At 46.1% G+C, this 22,333-nt stretch overlaps 1 protein-coding gene across 1 annotated transcript in view; it reads left to right on the top strand.

The window, feature by feature from the left end:
- Window positions 1-22,333, top strand: part of arap2 (ArfGAP with RhoGAP domain, ankyrin repeat and PH domain 2) — a 73,972-nt gene that overhangs the window by 26,682 nt on the left and 24,957 nt on the right. Inside the window, exons 10-15 of the mRNA XM_086056765.1 lie at window positions 4,092-4,198; window positions 6,702-6,901; window positions 11,525-11,610; window positions 12,864-13,046; window positions 17,089-17,263; window positions 20,423-20,548. Coding sequence (XP_085912891.1) covers window positions 4,092-4,198; window positions 6,702-6,901; window positions 11,525-11,610; window positions 12,864-13,046; window positions 17,089-17,263; window positions 20,423-20,548 — 877 coding nt within the window. The remainder of the gene's footprint in view (window positions 1-4,091; window positions 4,199-6,701; window positions 6,902-11,524; window positions 11,611-12,863; window positions 13,047-17,088; window positions 17,264-20,422; window positions 20,549-22,333) is intronic.

The following is a 22,333-nucleotide window of genomic DNA, read 5'->3' as shown; positions in this document are numbered from 1 at the left end:
TGGGTGGGCAGTCTGTCAATGTGGGTGGGCCTGTGCACCCAGAAAACTCCCCAAAAACACGTTTACTCTTCTTCTCAGTCAGGCTGAACAATTTTCAAAAAGAATGTCATTGCGATTCTTCATCCTCGATATTGCGATTGCGATTCAATACGCGATCACTTTTTCAAGGTCCTCTGTCCATGTATGTTTTTAACAAGCAAGCAAAAAATGGATTTGCATTGCCATGTCAGATTTATGATTATATGAATGTTTTGGTCTTAGACGTTCGTCTTAAGCTAAAACAAAGACAAATTAATTCATAATGCCAAGATCAAAGTCTAATTTAAACATTTATAGAGAGCAACTTTATTCTGGTAATATTAGACCTCTGGAAAGAAAAAAAAATGGATGAAAACATTAATTTATTCATTCAAGTAGCCTTGAAATTGGTGTGCCAAGAAATCCGACTTGCAGGTTTTCAAGCTACAAGCTTTTTTTGCCGTGACTTGAGAGCAAAAACTTGCTATGAGACATCATGTATTTCAAACAACACATTGTCTTCAAGCTGCTAGCCACATGCTAACCCTGAAATGGGCCCAGAAATTGGGATTGCACCGTTTGAGCAATGGCTAACCACGGAGCAACACAGATAGACAAAAATACTCGCATGTGTATTTTCTTTATCCTCTGCAAAGAATGACTACTATGATTGTGTCTTACTGCACGTTTGTGACTGTCTGCACAGTGTTACGCTGCCCCAATGTGGCCATAAGGAGCAGCTCAATGTCCATTGCACTGGAGTCGATTTTTGTGTCTCAATATGATGGAGTTTTTTTTTTTTTTTTTTTTTGGGAAACACTTAACAAACATTCCTGCAAATGATTTTGAGGATGTCGAGCTTCAGCTTACGGACTCCAATTTGAGAACCCCAAAATGAGGGACGTGCGTGGCTTCATGTAGGCTTCAAAGCGCCATTGTTCTTTTTCGCTTCTTAAGCGAGCCTATAATGAAGAGCTGATATTCTTGCCGACGTTCATCCTGCTGGGACACAAGGGCGGGAAATAGCACGTTCCATTGATGCCATTTCCTCAACTTGCTCGCCCGCCTCTGTTTGTGCGCGATGCGCCTCAGCCGCTCCGGTGCTGTTTGCCTTTCATTATTTTCGTCATTAGCGCCAGCAAACATCTTTGTTAGGTTTCTCTTGCGGCTTTCCGCCACGTCAGCGCATTTCCGATGGCGGCAGGAGAAAATCCAAATTAATTGTGTTATTACAGCTGGAGTTGAATACGGTGGCGGCTTCTCGCCGTGTCTCGGCTTTGTGTTCGTGGACGTGCGTGTGTGTGTGTGTTTGTCGTTCGAGAGAGAAGACGAAAAGAAGGGAGGGGAAGTAGAGCGACGCCCGGTTCGAGCTCAGCCGAGTGGAGTATTTCATCTAACGTGATGAAGGAGCCTCTGGAAACAGGGGCCTGCCGGTCAGGCTCCGCCTCCGCCTCCGCCGCCGCCGCCCCCAGACTCATTTCTCACGGGTGGGAAGCTCCGTGACGGAGCTGCGTTTGAGGTCATCCCGGCACCGAGCCAAAGACGGTGTGAAGGCTGACAACGCCAGTGAGTGAGACGGAAGGCTTTCCAGCAAGATGTTGCTCCCCTTTGCACGGCGCGGCGCCCCGCTTGGGGCTTACGGAGATGCCGGACCTTGCGGCAATCTTCTAATTGCAACTTTTTGCACCCTCAACGTTGCTGTTGTGATCTAATAGGCAATCACTTTTTTTCAAGGTCCTCATCCCATTCAAATTTTTACAAACAAAATCCCCCAATTTCACCTTACAATTTGAATTCGATCGATTATTCGTGCAGCACTAGCTGTCATGAATGAAGATTTTTTTTTAGATTTTGATTACCGTATGGATTATTCCATCAAATATACTCGGACACAAAAAAATGGTTTTGAAACGCTTCGTTGTAGTTTTGAGTCGGAAATGTTGGTTCCGGCCACGAAGTTTTGTGGCCCAGTTAGTGGCATGCACCCCTGCGACTGTGTGCCTTGCCTGTGATTGGCTAGCAACCATCCGATTCATTCTGTCGGGTCCAACGCCTTCTGTTTATTGTCCGTCTCACGCACTGCTGTGCCAACGATCATATCGATGCTTGAACTCTAATTAGGTGCCCCCCCCCACCCCCCCCAGAACCCCATAGCTTCTCTCCACATGTGCTGTTAAAGCCCCTTGGGGATTGGGAATGAGGTGAGCTATTTTTAGCGCCATGCCACTCACTTCCTGTCTCACGAAGGTTGCGTGTGTGAAGCAAGTCTTGATGGTTGTTGGCCAAGTCGGCTGACTGTAGCCTGGCCACGAACAAGAAATGCATTTTAGTGCAAGAAGTGCAAGCTCCCACCCTCTTGTGACTGTAAAAGGACGACTTTTAGCAATAGAACAAAGACCTCATTTTTGAGGATGTTTTTTTTTTTTTTTTGCCCCGCAACCTGCTCAAGGGGACAGGAGTGTGAGAAAAATTCTGTCCTTACTGAATAGTTTGGCTGCAAAATGGTACGACCTAATCCACCCACAGAAATGGCAGATTTAATTGTCAGAACTGCTCAATATTAATTTTTTTTCCTTATAGCGATTTAACAGGCAGTCATTTTTTTTAACTTGTTTGTGGCATAAATACTTTGAATTGTAGTGCCCTGGAATACGCCTGCTTGTTGGTAGGCAGAGTATTTTTGTCACCCGTATTTCGTTTTGGTTTTCCCCTAAATCCCGTTGCGGCTTCTTGGCCGTCTCACCCACTTTGAGGAAGGACCACCCTCTTTTTTTTTTGTCAATATGGCGCAAAGTGCGCCTGTGTCTTTGGCGACCCTCTTGACAATTCGGCTCATTTTACTGTTTTGGCTGAATTGTATTGTAAAGTGCTTTGTTACAGCCCACGCTGTTATGCAATGCAATCTAAATAAAATTGTACTGTATTGTATTGTATTGGACTTTTGAGACGCGTAGGTGAGTTTTTTTTTCTTCACCTTCGTCATCCGGGCTGTCGAAAATGCTTGAAAGTGCAAGAAGTGTCGGGAGTCCTCCGGTGCACCTTTTGCCGAGTTTTAAGTCCAATGGCACACACGAGCTACGAGCCCAAGGGCGCACACACGTGGACCCGGTTTGGGCCAATGACGTGTGCGCGATTGCCTGTCACAAACTATTTCGAGCGGGACTCTTTCCCCCCACCCCCAAAAAGACTGACAATGACAATGCGGCTGTTATAAATGTAGCTCTCCTTCTGCGTTTGTGAGAGCGAATTACATTCCAAGCCGCTGTGGGAAAAACGAGCTGCGACTTTAATGAGGCAAGCAGGTGATGGCGCCTTATTGGGTGGGGGGGGGGGGATTGGGGCGTCTAAATTTGTCCTGAAAATTGGAGCTTGAGATGCCGTCTGCCGAAGACGAATGCTTGCGCCGATGCCTTCCAGTATATTTGCTTCAAGGCGTGCGCAGCTTTTGCACGAGGCCAAATGAAATGCTGGAGATATTCATTTTTCATTTCTATCAATTATTTCAAAGAGGCAATGTTGAAAATGCTGCAAGTCATTCATGAGTCCGCTTCGGGTGTGCCAGGAGATGGGCCAAAATGTTGATCATTGTCTTCCAAATTAAAAGCAAATGTTTTTGTTATTTTGAAGCAGCAGCAGCAGCATTTGGACCATTTCAGATGATGAAAGCCATCCGAATGACTCATCGATGAAATAATGATTGATTTGTTTGATGATTGATTAGTTCAATGAATGGTCACATCTCGAATGTATACATAAAAACTGTATGTATACATGCGCATACAGTATATATATACATATGTATCGCTTGGCAAATCATGGAGCTGGTAGTAACCTGCCTTTGTCACAACACCCTAGCTTCGCATTGACACATTCCGTGGTGCCGAAGTGCTGCCGCCGCGGGTGAAAATACGAGCGAGTGCCTCCGTGGGCGCTGGCTGGAGCAGGCCGACTGATTGCGTGAAATGATGCGGCGGCAAGCCCCGCCCCATCGGGAGCGCAACACTGGACACGCAAAGCGACGTGGCCCGTCGTCCGCAATGTCCTTTGTGATTTCCGTCTTTGTGCTCCTCAAGGACTTCGAGGCGGGCCTGGCCATCTGCGAAGTGGACCTGACGGCCGCCAGCGTCCGAGACGCCGACCGAAGGGTCTTTGAAATCAACACGCCCTTTAAGAACTTCTGGTACGTTCAAATGTCTTGATTATTGCAACTGGGGAAAAAAAAAACCCAAAAAACCATATGATTTTTGATTATTGATAGCATGCACTGCAGCCATGATAATAAAAGCATCGTTGTCATTTTGGACTCCATTTGACAAAATGGCAAATGCGAGGCTTTTTCAATTCAGTTGACATCAAATCATTGACTTGACCGTCTCTTCTTCAGGCGAGTTTGCAAATCAACAAGCTGATGTCTTCTGTCAGTGTGTTTGATTACGACACACCGCTAACAAAGAGGTTTTTGTTTTTCCTTTTTTGGAATGAACCCCGGGCCGGAAGCTTGGCTGCTCTCCGCCGAAGCTTTGAGGTGACGCCGCGTCCCCCGCGGCCCGCCAATCAATAAGAGCGCCGCTTGTTTGAGGCGTAATGCTCCATTTAGGAGGCAGCCACCACAAAGCAAAGCGCGCCTCGTTTGTTTGGGCACGCCGATTCACACTTTTCGGGGAGGGGGCGGGGGGTAGGTGTCTTCGCCTTTTGTAGATTGACTTGATTTATGGAAGACCCTCCCTTCCTCCCCCTCCATTTCTCCAATCGATCTGTTTGCGTAGGCGTCCGCAATGCTCTCGTCGTTTGGCGCTTTTATTCATAACCGGGGCGTGATTGCCGTTTTGTACACCGCAGCCTCCCCCTTCCAAAAAAGGCAAGTGGAGTTAAAAGGAGCCCCCCCCAATTGTTTTGATGAGGTGAATGCTGAGAGACTCGGCTTGCGTGTGCGTGTCATGGATTGGTCGCCCCGCCGGTCTTGCGCTACCTGCTGAAGGTGCGGATTAGCCAGCGGCTCATCGGATGACTTGAGGCTGGGGGAGACTCACTTTGGATTTTCTGTTGTTTGGCTGCCACGGCTGCCTTTGATTAGTCGTGAGAATGACAATTTTGGGGGGTTAAAATCCTTCAAGTTTGCCGGCAGTACTCGGACTTGGATAAATGTGGAGAGAAAAGCTGGAGTTCAAGGGCGGGCCTTTGGCGGACAATGTTTGTAGCTTGCGTATTAGCCGCGGCAATGAAAGCTCCTCTTGACGTTGGTCTTTGGATTTCGCCCCAGTGATGTTTTCAATTCCCAAATACCTTCCAGTCTGCGCTAACTGTCGCCGTCGTTCGGACGCGCTTGTTTGAAGTGACTTGCTGGACTTTGTGTCAAATTGTCAACATCCGTAGGCTGGGCATAATTTGGCATTTTTCATGTTTTTGGTTTCAATTCAAATTGAATTTGTTTCTTGAAAATGCTTGGTTTTTTGTTGAGTTTTAGTTGACATGAATTGACAAATGGACATTTTCACTATAATTATACAATAGTGAGTTTGAGTTGGCTTTGTACAGTAAACAGAAGATGTCGTTTCAGTAACTGCTTTTTCAAATGTGCTCGTTTTTTTTTCATTGCCGAGTTTTTTTTCCACTTTGTTTTTCATCATTTTGCATTTTACAATTTGTATTGAAAAAACAAACAAAAAACCCAGAAACAATTGGCGTCCACTATGTGTATTTGTTGTAATTGCCTGCCATCAAAGAAGAGCCGCGATTTGACTTGACATTCATACGGAGCGCGCAGATTACCTGACGCGTTTTATGCCGCGTAGCCACCATGGCTTTAAAACATCCCGTAAACGGACGCCGGTGGGAGTACATGAAAGATTTCAAGCCGTTTTGGACGCCTCAAAAAGAGATGCACTTGATCTTGTCGCAAGTGCCTTTTCAGGGCTAAGGGCTTGGAAGCGCCTGTGATGCCCAAGTGGAACGTTGGCAGCAATGGAGCTCAAACGACCGACAGAGTCTTGTGGTCCGTTTTTCTTCTTTTTCTTTTTCTGTCTCACAACAATTGTCTTCCTCATGACTTTGGAGCCGCCGCCGATGGCCGGCGTCGTTTCCGATGGGCCGGTTGGCTGTCGCCCTTGTGCGGCGGCGTTCTGGGCAAACGACGGCGGACGTGCCTGGATGAGGTGTTCCCATAATGTGGCATTTCAAAGCTGTCATTGGGCTTCAAATGACAAGTGCAAACGGCTTAGTCGCGGCTACTTTTATAATCGGTCCAAAGGTAGCTATTTAATTCTTGTTAACTTGCACTTTAGGATCATTTTTCAACCTCCACGTCGCCCCTTACATTTATTCCAAGGCTGCAATTTTTGCCTGTAATATTCCCTTTTCAGCCTTCTACAGCCTGTTCTTATCTTTACTTGTACATACTTTTGTAATGACTGTGACACACTTCTTTAAGCTAGACACACGCATACAGTACCATTTTTTTATCAATAATTTTTTTTTAACATAAATGACAAGCAAAAAATGACAAGTGCGTGCTTGGCTTTTTTTGCGTATGATGTCCAGGATTTTGTTGTAGTACCACAATGGACCTGTTAGAGGCAGCATGGTGCCATAGAACGTCCAGACTGACCTGGAAAATACAAAAAAGAAGACAAGAACTGAGTGAAAAAGTTTACTCCTCTCATAAAGTCGGCGTCCACTGTGCGCAGCTTCGCGGCCGAGTCGGAACAGGAGAAGTCGGAGTGGATGGAAGCGCTTCGGGAATCCATCGCCGAGACGACGTGCGACTACGAGGTGGCCGAGAAGATCTGGTTCAACGAGGCCAACCGGAGCTGCGCCGACTGTCGCGCCGCCAGGCCGGAGTGGGCGTCGCTCAACCTGGGCGTGGTCATCTGCAAGAAGTGCGAGAGTAAGCCAGGTGGAACACCGGCCGAGCGGTCGCCTGACTTGACTCAAGTCGGACGGCGGTTGCCAACTTAACACTTGCCACTTGATTGGCTACAAATGAGGGCACTCAACTTTATTTTCACTTTGTGGGCATGACAGTGAACTCCACTTACACGACTTGACAAATTTGACGTTTTTTATTTATATACTGTACACTATTTGTGTGTACACATGTAGATAATGTCTACGTACACATGTAGATCATGTGTATATAGCAGAGATGGCGGAATCGAGTTGCTATTTTTAGGACTTGCAACTTGCTTGACTTGATACCTAAGTGACTCGACTTGACTTCGACTTGGACCTCATTTCTGGTTCAAATTTTGCATTTGAACACAGTCTGCCTTTTTAGGAAGGAAAGCACGAAAGAAAGAAAAAAAAAAAAAGAGTATTTTTTTGGTTCATTCCCGCCGACCTGGCAACCCGGTCAGCGTCACTTGCTAGTGTGATGTGGCAACGTAAACACCAACAGCGTCAGAGAAACTCAGAGGATGACTCATTTCAATTAAGTTAGTATGAAAAAATAACTTTGTAAATTTGACTTGACTTGCTTGATTTTTTTTTTTTTTTTTTTCCCCGCAGTGACTTGGGACTTGCTTGAAACTTGATGGTTACGACTCGAAACGTACTTGGGACATATGTGACTTATTCCCACCTCTGACATATACATATGTGTGTACATATGTATATATGGCATAGAGAGAGAGTGAGAATACACATTATGCACAGTTTGACCATTAACACTAGGGAAAAAATCGTTTTTAATTAAAAATTAAAATAAATAAAGCAGTGATCCTACAGATGTCATGCAAATGTCTTGCACTTTAAAGTGAAAAACAACTTTTGCATCTTCCTCGGTTTGAAATGATTTTAATCAAATACCACTGCTGACCACTTGCATATCTCTGGAGAAGTCAAATAGGCAAAGCCTACTTTCTTGAAAACTTCGAAAAAAAAAAAAATGTAACTGTGAATGTGTTGAATTGCGAAAGAGAGTTGAACATTTTCATTGGCAGACAGTCGTGCTTGTGGAAGTCTCAACTGCACCGTTGCTCTGCTGTCTCTGAGCAAGTTAGTATGACTTGACTCAACTTGATTGATTTGCTGTTTGACACACTAACTTGAACGATTCTGAAAAATTGCAGGGTTGTCATTTGCATTTTTCCCCCCTCAATATTGCGATTTAATATGTGACTATTTTTTCCAGGTCCCCTTCCTATGTTTTTTTTTTTTTTTTTTTTTAACAAACACACAATAAATTCCTCTCATTTTCCGTTAACAAAATGGGAACTTTTGGACTGGATCCAGCGCACCAAATTGAATGTCTTCTCTAGATGGAAGCGGCGGAGCTTCCATGCCTACGCATGTCTCCGCCCCTCCCTCCCTCCCTCCCTCCCTCCCTCCCTCCCTCCGTCTCGCTCCATGCCTGAGAGCCATGACTTTTAAAGCGATTCCTCAGCTCACCTCCGCAAAGCCCGTGTAATTGCGAGCCATCAGATATCCAACATCCGTCCTCAAACAGCCTTAAATAATTTCATTTGCCGGAGTCTTTAATATTACATTTGGTGGACACGCTTGCATGGCGAGCGAGGAAGCGGCGCTCCCCTTTAAATGAGGCGGCGGTCCATCTGGAATAGCCATGACTTGCCGCACTTCTAATTAGCACTCTGATGTCACAGACAATAAAGAGAAATGCTGAACAAGAGCAAGAGGGAAGGAGTAATGAGAAAGCTAATGGTCGAAATGATCCCCGGCCGGCTCGTCGTCATCTTCTGGCTGCGAGACGGAATTCATTTCGGTGGTCTGTGGACAATTTTGATGCCGAGTTGCGTCGCCTAAAAAGGGCTTTTTGGAGTCGACAATGCTCCCTTTTGTGCGGCGGGATAACTTTGGCTTACTGGATGAAAATCCTTGAAAAAAAAAAAAGTCATGGACTTACATAGCACAAATTTTTAGGGGACTAATTTAGTTTCTGGTTGTTCTTCTGAGAGACATTTAAAATAAAGTACAAAAAAAAATACATAGTGTGATTTGCCCCTCCCCCCGGCCAGGGGCTCTCTTGCACTAAAAAAGTCATTCAGAGATGGCACAAAACTGCTGATCAGCCATTGCAAGAAGTCATTTTTTTGTGCAGACTTTGACAAAAATCCTCTCAAAGATTTGATGGTCTGTGCACTGCAAGTCAGCAAGTACAGTGGTTGCTCTGAAGGGATGTCTGCCATCTAGTGGTGAACACTCTTATTACAAAACAGTCAACATTTTCCAATTCTGGAAGTCCCCTAACATCATATTTAGTACCAGAAGCAAGGTGGTCATTTTATTGTCAGCGATTGTACCTTTTGCTGGCTTCGGCTCCGATAACGTCATTAGGGTTTTGGATTTTTTTTTTTTTTACCCTACAAAGGTTTCATCACTCAGTCGACATTGACATTGCCAATTGCGCAGGAGGAAGGAGAGCCTCACGCGATGTCACCGTGGAAGCCAGCAAGGTTTTTAATTGGGGCCGAAATGTGTGGCAGCTTGGCCTTTTTGGTGGGCGAGCCGCTGTGATGCCTGTGGCCTTTTTGTGTCTTCTGTTGTGCTTCACCGGGGAAAGGTGAAGACGTTTGGCTGTTCAGATGCGACGATCGCACACTGACACTCGTGCGCCGTCTTCGTTACCTCGACAACAAGCGTTAATGCCCCGCTTTGGAAGCTTGTCGCGCGGCTAAAGAAAGCATATCATTGCTGCTACGTATGTATGTATGTATGTATGTATGTATGTGTATATATATGTATGTGTATATATGTATGTGTATATATACGTATGTGTATATATATATATATATGTGTGTATATGTATATATATATGTGTGTATGTATATATATGTATATAAATATATATGTGTATGTATATATGTATATAAATATATATATGTATGTATGTGTATATATGTATATATATGTATGTATGTGTATATATGTATAGATATATGTATGTATATGTATATATGTGTATATGTATGTATATGTATATATGTGTATATGTATATATCTATGTATGTATATATATGTATAGATATATGTATGTATATATGTATAGATATATGTATGTATATATATATGTATGTATTATACATATATATGCTTATGTGTATGTATATATGTGTATGTATATATTTGTATATATATATGTATATGTATATATATATATATATATATATGTATATATATATATATGTACATGTGTATATATGTGTATGTGTATATGTATATGTATATTAGTATGTATATGTATATGTGTATACATAAATGTGTATATATGTGGCGGCACGGTGATAGACTGGTTAGCACGTCCGCCTCACAGTTCAGAGGTCGTGGGTTCGATCCCGGCTCCGGCCTCCCTGTGTGGAGTTTGCATGTTCTACCCGTGCCTGCGTGGGTTTTCTCCGGGCACGCCGGTTTCCTCCCACATTCCAAAAACATGCATGGTAAGTTGATTGGATACTCTAAATTGGCCCTAGGTGTGATTGTGAGTGCGGATGTTTGTCTCTGTGTGCCCTGCGATTGGCTGGCAACCAGTTCAGGGTGTCCCCCGCCTACTGCCCGAAGACAGCTGGGATAGGCTCCAGCACGCCCCGCGACCCTTGTGAGGAGAAGCGGTACAGTTAATGGATGGATGGATGGATGTATATAGGTGTATATATATATATGTGTGTATATGTCATGTCATGTCATCTTCCAAACCGCTTATCCTATATAGGGTCGCGGGGAGTTGCTGGAGCCTATCCCAGCCGTCAATGGGCGAAGGCAGACTACACCCCGAACTGGTCGCCAGCCAGTCGCAGGGCACACATAGACACTGTCACTGAGCGGGAATCGATCCCACGCTGCCCGCACACAACTCAGGCGTGTGTACCACTACACTATCAGCGGACATATGTGTGTATATGTATGTATATATATATATATGTATATATATATGTATATAAATGTATATATATGTATACATGTATATATGTGTATATATGTGTATGTATATATATATATATATGTGTGCATGTATATATATATATGTATATATACATGAGCTAAATTATTGTTTTTTTTTTTTGTGCTTGGTGTAAAAAGTTGAAGAACCACTAGTTTGAACCAATATAGACATTTCTAAATCTTTGTAGAGGCAGGCGTCAATTCTGGCTGTTCGCAGCGGGGCTTGGTTCCTACTATGGTAATTATCGCAAATTGCGCATTCGGCGGCATCTGCTTTGCAAGTCGTCTTTTTTTGGATGCCTCCAATTTGTGTCACGGCAGGCAGCTTGCTCTACTTGAGACAAATCCGCGTCTGTAGCGAGCCGCCGTGGCTCGCCGGACAATAATTCACACACGCGGCGCCTTTGCCGTCTCATGTATTATTCAGGGCGCTCGTTCGGGCTTCGGCCACGGGCGAGCCCGCCGGCCGCGGCCAAATAAACAGGCCGACCGGCAAACGCAATGAATTACTCATGATTCATTAGCAATTAATGGAGCCTCGTTCCGCCCCTTCATCTCCGACGAAGGAGCGGCCAGGGGACTAAACGTGTCTCTTTCTTCTCCCCGGCGGCAGGGCAGCACCGCTCGCTGGGCCCCGGCATCTCCAAAGTGCGCAGCTTGAAGCTGGACAGCAGCATCTGGAGCAATGAGCTGGTGGAGGTACGCACTCGCGCCAAAGTCAGACCACAGCCACATCGGTGGTTCGCTTCCCAGATCAAAACTGAATTCGGTCAACTGTCTCTTTATGAGCGCAAAGAAAGATCGAAGATTCAAGATTTTCTTTTCTTCCTTCTGCAGCGACCGGCTGCAAAAGGTTTGAGACACAATTCCAGAGGTCAAATGAGTGTTCCCATTTCCAGATGAATTTTCAATTGATTGAGACGCACGTCGCTGGCGTGGGGCACAATCTCCAAAATGCCTTTACCGGAACCCCATTAAACGGCTAACATGACATCCACAAACAGCGCAAGCCATTTTCAGCGCTCCAAAATGGACAAGAATAAGCCCCACCCCTGCAGACTGACCAATCGGAGAGATTTGCAAAAGATATGAAATTGACCAAAAGGTGACATGGGAGGTTCCTCCCCTACGACAGCAACGTGTGAAGATGACGTCCGACAGCGCGTCGATGCCGCGCAGTTGCATTTGGCCTTGATGCGCGCGTTGTTTTGAAAATGTGTTGCAGTTTCACTCCAAGTCGGGGGCGTCACTGCAGCCGATACTGACGAGGATGCCGCAGGGTGCAATTTCCTCTGCCTTTTATGGCCAATTCCCGTCTGCGTTTTTTACTGCCGGGCAATGCTCACAACGACGCATCATCGCAATATGGGACCAATCGCGAGAGAGAATGCGCGCAACGTCGTATACGCAGCAAGAGTTTCTGACGTGTGCGCGGCACTATGCGTCGGTCACGTGATGCGATGCGCCAGTTGTCTAGAAAGAAGCCTTAACTGGGAGGGATGGGCAAAGAATTCGATTTATTTTTTCGCTCAAAATTCGACATTGTTGTCATTGTTGGTGGTTTTGTTCAAGACAATTTCCCTCCCGATGGAAGCTAATATAATGGGTGATAATCCCCCACAATTGCACTCTCAAATTCCAACTCCCTCTAGTGGTAGGTCGCTTACAAAAATATTCCAGACTTTTTTCGGGAATAAAACATCGGCCATGTCTTGTCTTACTTTGGCCCACCGCACTAGTGTATTTTCTGTTAGGTCATCATTGTGGTGCTCGTAGCGAGAGAGGTTTTTGGGGACTTGGTGTAAAAAGTCTTAAGAACAACGGATTTTAACCCCCTGCGGATTCTAAAGACGAATGGCTTTGACCGTGGCACATTTTGAAGCAGCTCAAAAGCCTTTTGAGCAATGGGCTCCATTTCATCTCATTTGTTGTGCCGTTCCTCTCCTGCTCAGCTCTTCTTGGAAGTGGGGAACCAGAAGGCCAACAGTTTCTGGGCCGCCCAACTCCCGCCGGAGGAGGAGCTCCAGGCCGGCGCTTCGGACGAGCAGCGCGCCACTTTTGCCCGCAGGAAGTACCGCGAGAGGAAGTACTGCCGCGTCCTCCGGGGCCTCCACGACGCGGAGCAGCTCAACAAGGTCAAGTTTTTTCCCAATGGCAAGGCCAGGGAACCTCCGCTTGGCCTCGGGGATTCGGGAAAAAGACCTCAAAGAAAAAATTGGCAAAGACGTCAGATGGTCATATTTACCAGGAGTGTGAGGGAAAACCATTTCAATCGGAAAATCGGTTTAGCTTTAAAAGATCAATCCAGTTCCACTTTGCATTTGTATTTATGGAGACGTGCATCTGACAACCACGTTCAAACCATAAATATTCCCAAACAGTTCCAATCTTCCATCATGCTGCCATTTCAGAAAATTTGCAATCGGCGCAAATCGGTGCGTGTTTACCACAACTTTTAGCTATGCTCTACAGAAATTTTTGAACCGGGTGACTCAGCAACTGGCAATTGGCAACATTCACTGTAAATCATTTGGGAAAAGAGACTGTAACTGGACTTGACAGATTTGGACGGGATCAACCTACCACAAGCGCTTGAAAATAGCCCCAAAAGATCACAGTCAGCCAATCACAACCAATGTATGTAAAAGATCAATCTCCGCCTAAGCGTTGCCAGCCAAGCTAATTTCCGCGGACATTTCTTCTTAGTTGTGCCTCATATCTATTGAGCGCTCCGCAAAAGCCGCCTCCTTGGGGAATCTTGTCGAGTACAAAGACTACACCAAAGACTTTTATGCATCCAGGGGGTCAGCTTGTATAGCGGGTGACGCTTTCGAGTGTCACTTTAGAATAAAAATAAATGCGCGTGATTTATGTCCGATTGCATCCGGCTGCCTCCTTCATCTGCGGCTGCGCTTCTCAAACTCTTTACATGGAGTTTCAACTGGAGAAATCTCTCCAAGTCCTACCATCATAATTCAAATATGGCCGCGCAAAAAGTATACCTCGTAGTCTCGTAAGCCAACGTTAACGCTGCGCTTAAGAAAAAGAAAACAAACAAAAAAAACAACTTGACTCGTGATTCCATTAAAATGTATTGCACACCAGTTAAACATACCTCAAAAATGTTTGAAAAAAACAAACTTTTCCGACAGATGAAATCTCTTGTACTCAAAAGTTAAATACAACCGAACTGCACGTAAAAAACTGGACTGAAAAAACAGTTGTGATACACCACAGATAGGCTAATGGAAAATAGCGTTAAAATGATTAGAAACCTTTGCAGAAATTTTTCTTCTTCTGCTAGCATGTCTTCCGGTAGAACTCAGTGCTGCCCAGCATGCTGTGGCGCAATGTGGTACTACACAATTTCAAATTGGACTTCATACTGTCAAAACGTATTTCATAAACTAATCCAACGTTGTTGCTCACTTATCTGTGACGTAGATGTCATCGATACTACCGACGAATTGGCCAGCTCTTGACTGCATCGGTCGTATGCGCAGGATGGTTGGGACCGGTCCAAGTCTTTTGTTTCCTAATGTCTGTCAGACGTGTGCTTTTTGCCGGCTTCCTCTCCTATCGCCACCGTCCCCATTAAGGAGCTCATATCCCGGTGACCTCCGCCGAGTCTCGGCAGGCCGCGTGACCTCCAGAAGAGGGTGTCAAAGGACTTCCTTATATCATTACGCACACACACAAATCCCACCAGTGACTGCAGTAATTGCTACGACACGCAAGGTCATTTTGCAAACACGCTACAGAATAAGGCCGAGCAGCGTCAGATGCACAACCAGACCCTTGACGTGTTTTGTGGCAACTGCGGTGCAAAAATTCACACTTTTACGTACGCCGATACTTCGACTTAGGAGATGCGGGCAGTCACTCGCCCATTTTTTTTAGTTTTTGGCACCTGAGGAACGATTTCCATTAAAAGTGTGCTTCAGTCCCTCCACCACTAAATGGTGGCAGCATAAAGCAAAGAGAATTACACGCAACTTGGCTGTACAAAGGGCCGCTAGCTTAATGCTAACATACAATGCAAAACGCTATAGACAGGCTAACGAAACAAGCAAAAAAAAAAGAAAATCTTTTTTAACCCCCCCAAATTCTTGATAACCGCCAATAAGCGTTGTCCCCACAAACTTTGACTGCTAGTCAAAAGGCTTTAGTAAGTTAACAACTCTAATTGAAGTAACCACTCGATTATGGAAATAAAAATATGAATCGTGATTATTTTGGTAAAGTCACCATTATTCAAGCGATCATTTGTTTTTGGGTACAAAACAAGAAAATGTTTAAACGTAAAACATATATAAAGACAAATTAATGCAAGTACATTCATTTTGGACCAAACTAAATGTATAAAATTAGTGCCTATAAACTAAAAAAAGGTGCAAATGTATAAATTCAAGTATGATTTCCTTGTGTAAACAAAGAGTGCATTGGGTATAAATGAGTATGAATCATCGTTTTTTTACGATGATGCCAATTTTGTAATCGTGTCGTGTAATAATTGTCATTGAATTAGGCTGAATCTCACGGCCGTGTTGAGGCCTAATGTCCGCCGGCCTTTGGCGCGTTCTTTGTCGACATTTCAGGTGTTTTCTGTGGACGCAGCCTCACTCGGGCGTCGATCGATGCCGCTTCCTTACTCGGTGGGGGGGGCAACTCGGATGAAAGGGAAAAGGTTGCTCGTTGAGATTCTGCGCGTCCGCCGGTGGATCCACTTTGTCGCGGGTCATCGTCCACAATGTCACATCAATGGAGCCGATTGATGGGAATAGACGGATGCGGGGGGGTGAGGGGTCGGACGGACGTTTTATTCGGTCACGGCGCATCCTCGGCTGGCTTTAATCCCGCCTTTATTGTCGTAGCTGTGACAGATGATCCCTTTTAACAAAGCGAACAAACGCTTTGCGTTCCTACAAGTTTGTCTCCCTGGAAAAACAATTCTATGAGACAAAAGAAGGTCTTTTTTTCCTTTGGTCCCATCCCGTCAGGCACAGCATAGTTGGACGTTCGCAGGTGGAAAATGGCAGACAACTCACTTTCCAAAAGTATTTCACAGCGCTTGACTCTTTCCACACCTTGTCCCAACCTTCACCTAAACTGCAAATGAATTTTCACTCATGGATGCAGGGCACGGACACGTCACCAAACACAGAAAGTCAATTTGTACGCTGGCGATTGCCATTATCGCAGCTGTGCTCGCACCCGCCCCGTCGCCCTTTCAACCGCGTCCAGTAGATTGAATGCGGCCCATTTGTCCTGCTTGCTCGTGGTCGTTCTATTCCCCGCTCCTCATTTACCCCCCAAAAGATTTAATGACTGGCGCAGGAACTATTCAAACGTGATCTTATTTTAACTTCTCTTGTGAGATCCGCGAGCAGGACTTCATCCTCAACTTTGATGTGCTCTTGCGGTGGCTTTCCATGGAAGCTTTGTCCTCGGTCGGCAATCTTTCAATCTCCAATCCTCAAATGAAATACAGTGGATAGAAAAAGTGGACACACCCCTGTTGAAATCCCAGCTTGTTGTAATCGACAAAAAATGAGACTGAGAGAAATTGTTTCAAAAATGGGTCTCATCAGACCACACACCTTCCCACGTGCGTTATGGAGATTTGGTGATGGTCTGAGGAAACCGCGCTTCAACTTTTTGGCCGCAACGCCACCCGTTAAGTAACTGGGGTGAGGAAATTATGAAATAGCAGTCAGTGTTAGCACAAAACCTTCAGGCCTTTTGCTGGGAAGAAAAGCCTACTAGAGCAGCGGAACTTTATTTGGGGTTGATCAGAAGAACTTGCTGGCAGGTGTGTACTTGAGCTCCGTTGTTTATTTTGACTTCTTTCGCAAGATGGTTGATTGAAAGCTGATTTTGGATGTTTTTTTCCCCCCGCTAGTTTCAGGGATATAATCAAGTCTGAAGAGGCAAAGAGCCAGGACTTGATTTAGTCCCACTTTGATGAGTTGATGCCAAAGTCACAAGTCTACTGGCGCGAATGACTTTTGGCGAGCAAAAACCTATAAAGCGGCATGAATTTGATTGATCTTATCCGAGTTTTATCTTGATCATGCATTATTGAAGAGGTTGAAAAGGGGCGTGTCCCCGGGGGCGTCCCGGCGGACGGACGGCAGAAGTCAAGCGCCCGGCGCGTGGCCTTGTATTCGCGTGCAGGCGCTGTGTGCCGCCGTGGTGCTGCCCGATGTTTCGCGCACTCTGGAGCTGCTGTTCAGCGGGGCAGATGTCATGTGCGCCACCGGGGACCCGACCTGCTCCACGCCGTACCTCCTGGCCCAACGCGCCGGCCAAAGGCTGCAGATGGAGTTCCTGCATCACAACAAGCTATTGGGTAAGTCGGCCCCCACTTGGCAGTATTCCCCAAAGCATATGCGGGCTTCTAGACGGTTGGACAGACGTTGGTTCGATGGAACTTATTTGGTTCCCCCTCAAAGATGTGAAATGTATGCTCCCGTCTACGTACGTACTTTGTCATTCCTAATCCCCCAAATGACTAGGCCGTCCCCCTCAGTCACCCGTATAAAACTGTTCAGTAGAGGGCACGAAAGTTAGTCTCCATGCCTTAGCCGCTCGCCTAATGTGTATAACACTCTTCAGTGTTGAATATAAGCATGCTTTTGGAGGACACAAATGCAGCGACTCCTCACGCGTTTCAAACGAATCGTCAACGGTTTGTTTTGTTGCGTTTGAGATCGGCGTTTTAGTGGTGACTTGGATTGAAATCTTTCATGAATGACAGCCTCTCTTGCGTTTCAATTCTGCCAACCTAGACTCTGCTTCCTGTTTGACCTGAACGACACCGTTTTCTTGACCCGATTTGGCCCGGGGCCTGCTCTACTTTGTCAAATGCTGTTGAGCCATGAGAGGGTGCTAATAGACTATGAAAGGGTCACCAGCGTGTGTTGACTACACCAAACATGTGCTGGAAATGTCTGGTCCCCCCAGAAGTCCAAATTGGGCCCAATTTGGACAGTTTCACTGTGGGGTGGACTCACTTTTGTTGCCAGCAGTTGAGAAATGAATGGCTGCGTGTTGCCTTATTTGGCCGGAACACTGAGTTGACCCTCTTCCACAAACTGTACACTGGCGACTGACTATACATGGTAGCCAAGTGTCTTTTTTTTAGTTTTTTTTTCCTTAGTCTTAATATTTCCTCAGTCTTATTCGACGCCATTTAACATGTAGCCAACATTTTTTTTTCGCCCAAAGGTTTCCCATTCATTCATAAAGGCACACCAAACATAACCGAGTCACGTCGCTCTCATTCAAATGTGTCAATGCTCAGTTCATTCAATTAATTCACCTTGGAAATGATTTTCAACCTACCAAAGATTTTTGACCAACATTTTTCACTAATATCATTTGACATCATTCCACATTTTCCAATGTCACTCAGCATTTTTATTGCACCCAGATTGATAGACTGCCCACCCAGTGAGATTCATGAGAAAAACAACAACACATTTTAAAATTATTATTCAATTATTTTTGAATTTTTTTTTTTTTTTGATTGAATATTAAGACTGGCATAATTGTGGTAGTCTGAGGAAGATCAGAACTTCATGTTATTCTGTTAGTCATTTGATTTGAATATACCATGTGTCGGGACAGGAGGATTGTGCTCAGTGAGAGGAATATTCAGGCCCACCCGGATTTTTCCAGGCCCCCACCGCCCCCGGTAGTATATGATATTAGTATAGAATGTACAGTAAGTAAGGAAGTCTGTGTCAGTCCCGGGCCTCCCTGAGCTCCCCGAAAATCCCGCCGTGTGCCAAACAAAGCTGTCAGCCGCCTGCATTCGGAGTCGCTGCAGCTTGCTGGCTCATTTGTAGTCCAACACCCCCCCCCCCGCCCCCCACGGGCCTCATTCTCACACCTACACCTGCCCGCACCGGGGGGATATTGTTGTGCGTTCATTTGCATATCCACGTCCCGCTTAAAGGCAAAAGGGGGCCACGTGATGTGGAAAACCTCCGGGGCGGCTCCATCCCTTATAGTCCGCCGGGGTGCCTCCGTGTACGGTATATTTTCAGCTGCTTGTCTGGTTCGCTCCCAAATGTTACATGTAAAGGCCTACTTTTTGGGGGTCCTTTTTTTCTGCTTGGACCTCTAAACAAACAATCAAATCAACCAAAGATGCTCAGGCAAGGTGCAAAATGAAAATGTTTTTTTTTTTTTTTTTTTTTGATCCACGCATCAAGAACCGATGTGGCGGATCTATTTTGGCACGGCAAACGTGTTAATACGGACACGGCGGACACGGTGACAGCTGATGACAGACTGCGCGGCGCTGGCAAAAATCATCTGGGAACGCTCCAAAAGTGCGCTGTGAAAAAAAAGTTGGCACTGCATCTCCTAAGTAATAGTGAGCAGCTTCCTTCCCTGGGATTGAAATAAGAGGACATATGGAAAATTGACTGGGCTTCTTATTTATTTATTTTTTTTCTACGAGGTCAGGGGTGCCCAATTGCGCTCCTGGAGGCCCCCATCCAGCCTGTTTGCGATGTTTCCCTCCTCCGGCACAGCCGCTTGAAACGATCAGCGAGCCTGACAACGATCTGGATTTTTTTTTTTTAATCAGGCGTGCCGTGCCGCGGGCGGGCTGGATTGGGGCTCTCCAGGCCCGGACTTGGGTATGGATTTCAATCCTTTTATTTGTATTTGTTGGAGCATGTTACTGAGGCTCTCTTGACGCATAAAAAATGCATCCAGTTGGATCATGAAATCCCAATTTGCACCAAGTTTAAAGTGTGCACAGCCCTTTTCCTTTCCAGTGCCTCTGGATGCTTTTATTTTCAAGTCCTATCCTCCCCCACTATTGTGGGCGTTTCCCCGAATGTTGCCGTACTTGTTCTCGTTAGAAGTCGCCCCGCCTTACATATGTCGCCAATTATAGCGGCATTTATGATGTGTGTCCCGATTCTCGCGCGGCGTCTTCATCGCCCCGCCGCTCGCCGGGTAGCACTTTGCAACGGTTGCCACGGGCGACCAGATGGCTAATTGAGCGCTCCATCATGTCAGCCTGCCTTCAGTGGGGACGCGGCCAATCGGCGGAGGCCGGCCTCTTCCACCCGCGCCCCCGCAGACATCGGAGTCCCGTCGTAAGCCGGCGCCGTTTGGAAGACTCGCGCAGGGAAGCTTGTTACAGCACATACGCTGCTGGCTTGTTGACATTCACCCAACGCGGACGCTCGGGAAGGAGTGGCTCCATTTTTCGCACCACCAGATTACATATCGTGGCTGTCCTGTGAAAAAACACGTCCCTCCCATTTTCCCAAAAGTTTTACCCCCCCACGACGTGACGATTTTTCCGCTTGCGCAAGCGCCCATCAGACCATCATCGGCAAAGCCTCATCCATCCGTTTCCGAGAGTTCTCGACCCCTGGCGCGACTTGAGCACAGGCGGACTCTTTGTTTCGGTGTGTGTTGATATGCAAATGTCCTGGAGGATCAATATTGAATTACTGGTGCTGATTTACTCACCTCACAGATTTCCCAAGACTTGATCTGCGGTCAGACAACACATCCTGGCCGGAGGCGTCGCCCTTCATGGATGGCTTCCTGTACATCTGGCCGGGCCACGGCAGGACGCCGCCGGATCGGCGGAGAGGAGACGGTGAGCGGCCCGACGAGCCCCGTCAATCGCTGGGCGAGGCCTCCGCCAAGTGCGCGTTAGTCAGGGGTCGGCCCCGGTTAAGCGCTCATCCATCAATCGGCGTCAGCTGTCAAACTGGCAGACACCGAGCGCTCGGGTCGCGACAATCAATGAATGTCCTGCGGGGACTCCGACTGAAGGTTTGCCGGCCGTCGTTGGCAATCAAAGTAATAAGCGGAAGCTCGGTTGGGATATTCCAGTCGGGCTGAACAATGAATCGAAGTCAAATCGGCGTCATAATGTTGGAGTGTGCGCAGAGGGCAAATTTGTGAGGTGAAAAATCAAAACCTTGCCTTCATTTTGGTCAGTTGGTATCAGCATTTCTTTTGTTCTTTTTAACTGTGATGTTTATTTAGAGCTACGTCAGTGTTTGATGAGCATCAGTTTCATGTCTTTTAATTGACAACAGAAAAAAAATCGGCCAACTTTTTGGGGGACCGTTTTTTGGCAGTAGGAATAATTGAATATCATGATCTCTGTCTTACGTTGTAGTTCAAATCAAATTCGTATCAAGCTCATAATGTAGTCGAGTGCAACGTTCCGGTGGCAAAGGCTGCAATTTGGGAACGAAACAAACCTCTTGCTTCATCTGCGTCGTTCGGCAGGCTTTACTGCTGTCCATTGTATTCTAGCAAATGCTACTTTGCCAGTCAGTTATTGCACATTTTCATTTGTGACCATAGCTTAATGTATTGCAGTTTTACGTGGCTTTTTTGCCACTTTTTTTTCTCTTCTTTTCTCAACCCGCACAAATATGATTGCTTCAGAGTCTGCGGCGTTTGGCCGAAGACAACTTTGACCTGAAAAAAGCTCCAGCATTCACGCAACTTTTCTCCTCGCAAAGGTAGTTTCTAAACTCTGACTCCACTTGTCTCCCAGCCCCCTCAGCCGCCGCAGTGGTCGCAAACCTTTGCAAACAGCTGCAGTGTCCCTCCCTGGGGCCGGCGGGTAATTGGGAGAGGGAGCCGTCTTGGATGGATGGAGGGCTACTGCGTGGGTGGCCTTGCCTGCTTGAGGGGGACAAATGGGAAAAAATGGAGTTGTCCTTTAGGGAAAATGACATCTTGTACTTGTACGGTACATAGGGACACGGGCTGTGTATGGAATCCAGATGCATTGTGGGATACATGTAAGTGTACGACACCGTACTGTAGTGGGGATCACGATACTCACGACCATAGCTGACCACTTGACCCCATTTTGTCCACCGTCATTCATAAAAATATTCGTCCTCCGACCCTGTCCGTCCTCGTCCTTTTAAAGTGCTTCCGTTCCTTGCAAGCTTTTTACAATAACGTTCTCGGCCTGCTCGGCAAAACTTTGCTGAGTTGGGGCAAGGTCGGCGCGACACAAAAGGCCGGCCTTCAAAATATAAGCACATACTACGGCCCTTTTAATTTGAAGCCCTGATGTCGCCCCAGTAAATAATACATTCGAGAGTTGTTCTGGCGCGGGAATGGATTAATGACATTTTAAAATTCAGTCAAGGTACCAAGGTGAGAGTGTTGTTTTTTTCCTGTAATTTGTCTCGGACTCGCAATCCCTTGCTCGTTTCAAATTTCATTTCAAGATCGCTGACGAGCTGTTGCGCCGATGTCGTCATCGCTGATAACGAGGTAGGCAGATGATTGACGGGCGGGGGGAGGGGGGGCGGGGGCATGTTTGGTGCCGTCTGTTTTGCTAATGAGCACTGACGTGAAGTTGGCGGCGGTCAATTCCAGTTTTGTTTGGACGGCAAACTTGGCG

Source organism: Filicampus tigris, chromosome 2 (assembly GCF_054856515.1).
Source record: "Filicampus tigris isolate MCC_2025a chromosome 2, RoL_Ftig_1.0, whole genome shotgun sequence".
NCBI lineage: Eukaryota > Metazoa > Chordata > Actinopteri > Syngnathiformes > Syngnathidae > Filicampus > Filicampus tigris.
This window is presented reverse-complemented; position numbering and strand designations above follow the sequence as displayed.